At 45.5% G+C, this 9,495-nt stretch overlaps 1 protein-coding gene across 1 annotated transcript; it reads left to right on the top strand.

The window, feature by feature from the left end:
* Nucleotides 1–8,640: 8,640 nt before the first annotated feature.
* On the top strand, nt 8,641–9,215 carry LOC119306752 (non-specific lipid-transfer protein 2P-like). The gene has a single exon (XM_037582887.1). It carries the CDS (start codon nt 8,711–8,713, stop codon nt 9,005–9,007), a length of 297 nt encoding a protein of 98 aa, XP_037438784.1. The 5' UTR covers nt 8,641–8,710; the 3' UTR covers nt 9,008–9,215.
* The last annotated feature ends 280 nt before the right edge of the window (nt 9,216–9,495 follow it).

The following is a 9,495-nucleotide window of genomic DNA, read 5'->3' as shown; positions in this document are numbered from 1 at the left end:
GCGGGGACGGGGACGACGGGGACGGGGACGGCCGGGGCGGCGACGTCGACGGGGGCGGCGACGAGGGGCGGGGACAGCCGGGGTCGGCGACGAGGGGCGGGGGCGGCGACGTCGACGGGGACGGCGTCGTTCGGGGCAGGGCGGCGCGATGGAGGGAAGAAACAGAGGGAAAGTGATTTTTTTTCAACTGTTGTATATATAGGATGGACCTTTAGTACCGGTTGGTGCCACGACCCGGTACTAAAGGTCTGTTTTGGCGAGGCCAAGCGGCGGGAAGCGCCCCCCTTTAGTACCGGCTGGTGGCACCAACCGATACTAAAGACCCCCCCTTTAGTACCGGTTGGTGCCACGGCTCGGTACTAAAGGGGTGCGCTGGCGCAGTGCGGTGCGGCAAGTTTAGTCCCACCTCGCTAGTCGAAGGGCTACTGCACTGGTTTATAAGCCCTAGTGCGGTAGCTCTCTCGAGCTCATCTCTTAAGCAAGCCTACTGGGCCTACCTATTCAGTGCTGCCATGTGGGCCTACTGGGCCTTTGCGGGCCTGCATCCTGGCCCAACAGAAGGTTGTGTTTCTAGTCGTATGCAGGCCGCTTTGGCCTAGTAGGCGGGCTTTTTTATTTTTTTTGCTTTATTTATTTTTGTTTTATTTATTTTTGAGTTGTTTTTTGCTGTATTTAGAGTTTCTTTCTGAATATTTTTGCTTTAGTTACAAAAAATTACAAACTTTCTGTTAGTGCCGGTAGTTTTCAAATTTGAATAGTTTAAATTTTGAATTATTTGAAATTTGTGTGAATCACTAGTTTGTGAATAACTTAACTTTGAAAAAAGATTTTTCGGTGATTCTTTTTTCTTATGTTTAACATTATTGTGTTTTATCATTATATTCAATTTGGTAATGCTTAGGTTATTTAAAAAATGAAATGCCTTTGTAACAGATGAGTTTTCGTCTGAAACCCTAATACTTCGAAAGAGATAGTAAATGCATGAAAGAATTTGTTTGCACATAAAATTTCTTCGTGTTTCAAATGCCAAAACACATAACTACCCTAACTATTACAGAGATTCCCTCCTGGGTGTGAAACACAGAAGCTAGTGATGATAGTGAAGCCGATCACATCCCGGATCTTTGGGTGTGAAACTTTTTCTTCGCGTGCGTCCCTTTGCACCGTAGCCATGTAAAATCTTCATCATTTAACTGGATGCTCGGGTCAATATTCAGTGCGAATGGAGCAATTTCATCAAACTTTTCATAATCATCTGACATGTCTGTCTTGTCATCCACTCCCACGATGTTTCTTTTCCCTGAAAGAACTATGTGGCGCTTTGGCTCGTCGTATGATCCATTCGCTTCCTTATCTTTTCTTTTTCTCGGCCTGGTAGACATGTCTTTCACACAAAAAACCTGCGCCACATCATTGGCTAGGATGAATGGTTCTTCTGCATACGCAAGATTGTTGAGATCCACTGTTTTCATTCCGTACCGCGGGTCTTCCGTTACCCCGCCTCGTGTCATATTGACCCATTTGCACCGAAACAAAGGGACCTTCAAACCACCTGCATAGTTAAGTTCCCATATGTCCTCTATGTAACCATAATATGTTTTCTTTCCCGTGTTAGTTGTTGCATTAAAGCAGACACCACTGTTTTGGTTGGTGCTCTTCTTATCTTGGGCGATCGTGTAAAATGTATTCCCATTTATCTGGTACCCTTTGAAAGTCATTATATTCAAAGATGGTAACTGGGACAACGAGTATAGGTCATCTTCAATATCGCCATCGTGCATGGCACGTTTCCGCAACCAACCGGCGAAAGTCCTCGTTTGTTCACGTGTAATCCAGTCGTCAGACTTCTCCGGGTGTTTGGAGTGTAGAAAATTCTTGTGTTCCTCCATATACGGAGCCACCAAGGCGGAATTCTGTAGAACTGTGTAGTGTGCTTTAGTGAGAGAATGCCCGTCCATACATATTATTTGATCCCCTCCTAGCGTGCCTTTTCCATCCAGTCTGCCCTTATGCCGTGATTCAGGAACACCAATCGGCTTAAGGTTAGGAATAAAGTCAATACAAAACTTAATAACCTCCTCATTTTCATGGCCCTTCGCGATGCTTCCTTCTGGCCTAGCACGGTTATGAACATATTTCTTCAAAACTCCCATGAACCTCTCAAAGGGGAACATATTGTGTAGAAATACAGGACCCAAAACGTTAATCTCTTCGCAAAGGTGAACTAGGACGTGCGTCATGATGTTGAAGAAGGATGGTGGGAACACCAACTCAAATCTGACAAGACATTGCACCAAATCATTCTGTAACCTTGGTATGATTTCTGGATCGATTACCTTCTAAGAGATGGCATTGAGGAATGCACATAGCTTCACAATGGCTAATCGAACGTTTTCCGGTAGAAGCCCCCTCAATGCAACCGGAAGCAGTTGCGTCATAATCACGTGGCAGCCATGAGACTTTAGGTTCTGAAACTTTTTCTCTGCCATATTTATTATTCCCTTTATATTCGACGAGAAGCCAGATGGTACCTTCATGCTGAGCAGGCATTCAAAGAAGATTTCCTTCTCTTCTTTGGTAAGAGCGTAGCTGGCCTGACCCTGATGTATGCCGTCTTTTCCGTGCATACGTTGCTGGTCCTCCCGTGCCTCTGGTGTATCTTTTGTCTTCCCATACACGCCCAAGAAGCCAAGCAGGGTCACGCAAAGATTCTTCGTCACGTGCATCATGTCGATTGCGGAGCGGACCTCTAGGTCTTTCCAATAGGCCAGGTCCCAAAATATAGATTTCTTCTTCCACATGGGCGCGCGTCCGTCAGCGTCCTGCGGAACAGGTTGTCCGCCAGGACCCTTTCCAAAGATTACCTTCAAATCCTTGACCATATCATGTACATCAGCACCAGTACGGTGGCGAGGCTTTGTCCGGTGATCCGCCTCACCTTTGAAATGCTTGCCTTTCTTTCTTACGGGATGCCTGCTCGGAAGAAATCGACGATGTCCCAGGTACACATTCTTCCTACAACTCTCCAAATATATACTGTCAGTATCATCCAAACAGTGCGTGAATCCGCGGTACCCCTTGTTTGTCTGTCCTGAAAGATTACTGAGAGCAGGCCAATCATTGATGGTCATGAACAGCAACACTTTTAGGTCAAATTCTTCCTGTCCGTGCTCATCCCACGCACGTACACATGTTCCATTCCACAGCTATAATAGTTCTTCAACTAATGGCCTTAGGTACACATCAATGTCGTCGCCGGGTTGCTTAGGGCCTTATGAGCACTTGCATCATAATGAACTTCCGCTTCATGCACAACCAAGGAGGAAGATTATACAAACATAGAGTCACAGGCCACGTGCTATGGTTGCTGCTCTGCTCCCCAAAAGGATTAATACCGTCTGCGCTTAGACCAAACCATACGTTCCCTGGGTCACCTGCAAACTCCTCCCTGTACTTTCTCTCAATTTTTCTCCACTGCGAACCGTCAGCGGGTACTCTCAACTTTCCGTCTTTTTTACGGTATTCTCTGTGCCACCACATCGCCTTCGCATGCTCTTTGTTTTGAAACAAACGTTTCAACCGTGGTATTATAGGAGCATACCACATCACCTTGGCAGGAATCTTCTTCCTGGGGCGCTCGCCCTCGACATCACCAGGGTCATCGCGACTGATCTTATAACGCAATGCACCACATACCGGGCAAGCATTCAAATCCTCGTACGCACCGCGGTAGAGGATGCGGTCATTAGGGCATGCATGTATCTTCTGCACCTCTAACCCTAGAGGGCAAACAACCTTCTTTGTTTCATACGTACTCTCAGGCAATTCGTTGTCCTTTGGAAGCATATTCTTTATCATTACCAGCAACTTTCCAAATCCCTTGTCAGATACACCATTCTCTGCCTTCCATTGCAGCAATTCCAGTGTGGTGCCCAACTTTTTTTTGTCAGCTTCGCAATTCGGGTACAACAATTTCTTGTGATCCTCTAACATGCGCTGCAACTTCTTCCTCTCCAAATCACTTGCACAGTTTCTCTTTGCATCGGCAATGGCCCGACCTAGATCATCAGCGGGCTCATCTGATGCCTCTTCTTCAGCTTGTTCCCGCATTGCCGGCTCAGCTTCTTCCTCCATTGTTGTATCATCGTATTCAGGGAACCCATGGCCAGGGTAGATGTCGTTGTCCTCTTCTTCTTCATTGTCTTCCATCATAACCCCTCTTTCTCCGTGTTTGGTCCAAACATTATAGTGGGGCATGAAACCGGACTCAAATAGGTGGACGTGAATGGTTCTTGACATAGAGTAATTGCGACCATTCTTACAGCCAGCACATGGACAAGGCATAAAACCATCCGCCCGCTTGTTTGCCTCAGCGGCAAGGAGAAAAGTATGCACACCATTAATGAACCTGGGAGAGCATCGGTCATCATACAACCATTGTCGGCTCATATCTTCATTATACACAACACCGAATAGACCAAATTAATACAAGTTCATACATAAAGTTCATACATAAAGTTCATATACAACACTTAATTAAATGCAACAAATAACTCTCTAGCTAAAGAATTTAAATGCAACAACAAATGCGATCAAAATCGCAACTAAGGTAACAATTGATCCTACAGCATAATGATACCAAGCAACACTATCAATGGCATATTTTCTAATCTTTCTAATCTTCAACCTCATTTTCTCCATCTTGATCTTGTGATCATCGACGACATCGTCAACATGCAACTTCAATTCCATCTTCTCCCCCTCAATTCTTTTCAATTTTTCTTTCAAATACTCGTTTTCTCTTTCAACTAAATTTAACCTCTCGACAATAGGGTCGGTTGGAATTTCCGGTTCACATACCTCCTAGATAAAAATATCTATGTCAACTTGATGGGCATAATTTGTCATAAACACGAAATGCAACAACTAGTTTTAAAAGAGAATATACCACATCCGAATCATAACAAGGACGAGGGCCGATGGGGACGGATATCAAAACCATGGCACTATATATAACAAACAACATACGGGTAAGACAATTATACGAGTAACTATATATCCAAATCACACAACCATCAATTTGGTAATGTAAAACATTCATGAACAAGAGCCTCACCACAAGGTGGTGCCGGCGACGGGATGATGCGGGCGATCGACGATGGTTACGACGGAGATTTAGAAGGCACTAAGTAAACCACACCTACATATGCAAACTAAGTGTTATTTTTGACCTCAAATTGCATATAAATCAAATACTAGCAAATATAATTCCTCCCAAATTAATCACTATACAAAGCATTGCAAGAGCTAATCTAGCAATGAGAGTTGAAAGGACACAGTTGCTAACCTTTGTGATCATTTGAATGGATGGGGGCCTTCAAATCTTGACAAATTTTGGGCAAAATTTGTGAGGAGCTCGAGGAAGAGAGGGGAAGAACAGAGGAAAGTGAGGGGAAAGGGGAAGAACAGAGTGGCTCAGGTGGACGAAGGGTTTATGTACGTCGACCTTTAGTAGCGGTTCGTGGCACGAACCGGTACTAAAGGTGCTGGACGGGCCCCGGACTGACAACATCCTGCCACCACTCTCTTTAGTACCGGTTCGTGCCACGAACCGGTGCTAAAGGTTCGCCACGAACCGGTACTAATGAGAGCGGCCGGCTAGCCGTTGGAACCGGCACTAATGGACACATTAGTGCCGGCTCAAAATCAAACCGACACTAATGTGTCTCAAATTTGCCCCTTTTTCTACTAGTGGAGTGGTGGAGAAACAGTAAGAGATGTGGGACGCGTGCATGCTAGAACCTGCTGGGCTGCATGACACTGCGGGAGAAAGTGGGCCAGATGGCATGATCGAGGTGGCTTCATGGTGTTGCCCGCGGCAACATCCTCAGCGGCAGTGCGCCCCCGTCCGATTTGGTCAACATGGTCAATGACATGTAGCACTTTGCCCTCTCGTCCTGCCTCGTAGTTGTCCCTGTCTTGACATCGACGTTGTCCACGACCACAACAAAATCGATGACATTGTTTTCCCACACCAACATCAGCCTTTGAACCTCTAGGTATGTACAGTCGTACAATATCCACGTTGGTCTGGGTTTTGCGGAAGAAATCAAGCAAGGGAAGAAAAAAAAGTCATGAATCCTCGTCAGGTGATGAGGTCGTTCCTATTTATTAGAAGAACTCGTGTGAGAAGGACATGTTATGAGGGAATGAAGCGATGCCTTCTTCTGTTACTCCTAGACTTGTTTCCTGAAGAAGTTGAATATCGATGAGATAGTGGGGATGTGAACAGCCAACCATTTGTGCTGCTTCTTTTTGCATGAAGGAGATAATGAACTCATGGTTAGTAAATTGAAGCAAATAAAAAGAAATGAAAACATAAGTGATGACATGGCATCATGGTAGAGCAGGGAAATTCAATAGTTTAATTGCATGCTTGCCGAGATGGCGTGATAGCTTGGTTGACATGTGTACATGTCAAGATAAATAGAGTAGCGGGGATGACTCTCTTACCGCGCGGTGCTGCGGTAACTTTATTAAAAAAATGCGTAAGTAGTTGTTAAAAATAATTAAATCTAATGAAAATAAAGTATAAGCTTGAAAATCAATAGGAGAAAGTGTCTACAAATAGAATACAAACTTTTGAATTGTAGTTAAAAATGTTACTTCGAACAAAAATATGAAGGATGACTAACATGAATATATGATATGGCAGCTTTACATGCATAGACTAATGCAAAAATAATTTTAATTTATAAGTTAAATGCATGACTCTCTTATGTGGAAGATTTTGCATGGCATAGTGGGAGAGAAGACTTAAATATATTGCTAAGTGGGACGTTGAGGTGGACACTTTGTTGAGAGAATTGGGACCAACTTTTTAAGAATACTAGATGATTCCCCGCGTGTTGCTGCGGGATTTTTTTGCTAAAATTTATAACGTGGAGAAATAAACCATGTAAAAAATAGTAACTTGCCCGTGCATCAAAATATTCCCATTTTCTGGGGAAAACATATCTTTTGAAAGGATGTGCATACAAAACCATTGCTTTCATCAAATAGTAACGATACTATTTTGAAAATAAAAGAGGCCTTTCAATGATAACACTTGACTGTTATATACATAAAAGTAGTGCAACAGAATCAGCAATGCTAGAGTCAAATGTAAAAGGAATAAATTTATGTTGGATCCATGTATGTGCAATTATCTTGTTCCCTAAGTTGAATATCATCAAAATGCAGGTAATTCATTAACTATCCTCTAGAACAAAGGAGACAACCAAATGTTGCCACATACACAAAAACTTGTATAAATGAACTTAAAACCTACCAATTCAGCAAACCCAACAGTCGCTAACCTTCAAAACTCTCAAGAACAAAGAAAGTACCAATTTGAGATGCGAACTAATGGATAACAATATGGCACAAATCAAAAGCCAGACAAAGGAAAAATTATTCCAACAGAAACTATGTATCTTTTCGGTGGGACTTTGAATATACGATGATGAAGGCCTTCAACCTGAAAGGAGGATGAACATTAAGTCAGCATCGGACTTACTAAATAAGACGTAGAAGAATCCATCTACAAATGAGACTTCATCCATCAATCCATGGTGCTTGGCTCAATACCCGCACATCTCAGTCACCATGCAACAGTTGGAACCGGGGACATCAAAATAATGGAAGAGTGGCATAAGCAGCTCCGCCGGACCTTCGCTGTCCCCACTTGTAAGCTTATCATCAATAGGACGGAGCAGCTTGATGGCTTTCTCCCTGTTGTAGAGTTAGCTCACCAAAAAACGCCACCATTGCCATGCTAGAAGCTTGACCAAGAGGTCTTTTAATGCACACCTCAATGGGATGTTCGGCCCAAACAGAAGCTGCAACATAGCGCAAAACTACCCTACCAAAGAATGACCTGAACCAAAGCGATGTCCCAAATATCAAAATCCATCGCTGTGCATGCGACGAGCAAACAAGACGATGCCTTCATGAAGGAAAACAACGCCGTGACACACAAGCTTTGTGTATTCAGAAAAAAGGCTATGATTCAGTGCTCTTATATTTTTCTTAAGCAAATATCCCGCCAATTCCATCGTCAATAAAGATTTTTTTTAAAGGAGGAATACCCTGGCCTGTGACCTCCGCATCAAGTGATGCACATCAATAAAGACTATGAATTAATCCATTTATCTAGGAGTATCTATCATGCAAGACACTAGCGCGTTTGGACGTTTCGCATCACCTACCTTTGGATGCCTCGCATGAATGAATTCGTGTCGTCCGCTAGCTTCCGCCTACCACCCACGGAGCAGAGCCAGCGGGCAACCAACACACCGGCCAACTACCCACTGGAGTTGAATGGAGGACGTCCAAAGTGTGCCCGTAAACCATTCTGCTGACCGTAGTCATGGCGAGCTGGTGCGATTCAGTGCATGCTCTAGGGTAGAGTGCAGTGATGGACGTCGTCGCACTTCACTTATTGCCCCTGCATCTTTAATCGCTCACCTGCTCCGTCGGCGGCGATGGCCGCGTACGCCCCCTACGTGTCGCCGCATGGCATGCACATGGCCGGCTGGGGCCACGGCCGGCAGTGCGTGGCCAGCTATAAATACCCCAGGAGCTCCTAGATCCATCTCCCACACAACTACCAGTACACTCCACTCCCATCACACACACAGACACGCCTGCAAGAGCGAGAGCGTGAACCATGGCGTCCATGGGGAAGAAGCAGAAGCAGGTGGCGGCGACGCTGATGCTGGCGCTGGTGGTGCTGGCGGCGGCGCCGGGCGGGGCACGCGCGGCGTGCCAGGCGTCGCAGCTGGCGGTGTGCGCTTCGGCCATCCTGTCCGGGGCCAAGCCGAGCGGCGAGTGCTGCGGCAACCTGCGGGCGCAGCAGGGGTGCTTCTGCCAGTACGCCAAGGACCCCAACTACGGGCAGTACATCCGCAGCCCCCACGCGCGCGACACCCTCCACTCCTGCGGCCTCGCCGTCCCGCACTGCTAGGCACCATCCACGTACATATGGCTGAGCTAGCTAGATCTGCCTCAGTGACCATGAGAGCGTCAGACTATAGCTAGCCTAGCTGAGTGCGTGTTGTTGCGTCTATGAACGCATGTGGTTCGACTTTGATGATGCTGGAATGAATAAAATGTTGGGTGATGATCTACGGCGGCCAGGTTGCTTTCTTCCTGGCTGCAGCCCTACGATGAAATTTGTGTTGCCCGTACGTCGAGCAGGGTTATTCTTTTTGTACCGATGCGATCTGGGCGGCTGCTACGATGAAAGACCTCCGCCGATCGACCGCCGTGTCACCGGTGGCTTAGCTTCCGTGCATCTGTGCGGGACCCTCAACCGCGATAAAATTTCTGCTCTGTCGCTGTATGCTTTGTAATCAATCAAAATCAGGCGAGGAGTAAATTCCTCTCTTTTTCTTTGCGAATGGAGAAACTCGTAGTATTCCTCTTTTTTTTTTTCTTTTTTTTTTTCTTTTC

This window comes from Triticum dicoccoides, chromosome 5B (assembly GCF_002162155.2).
Source record: "Triticum dicoccoides isolate Atlit2015 ecotype Zavitan chromosome 5B, WEW_v2.0, whole genome shotgun sequence".
Taxonomy (NCBI): domain Eukaryota; kingdom Viridiplantae; phylum Streptophyta; class Magnoliopsida; order Poales; family Poaceae; genus Triticum; species Triticum dicoccoides.
Note: the sequence above shows the minus strand (reverse complement) of the source record. Positions and strands in the feature narration are given on the sequence as shown.

Coding starts and splice junctions, on each gene's coding strand:
- LOC119306752 (XM_037582887.1), top strand. CDS start 8,711: ATGGCGTCCATGGGGAAGAAGCAGAAGCAGGTGGCGGCGACGCTGATG.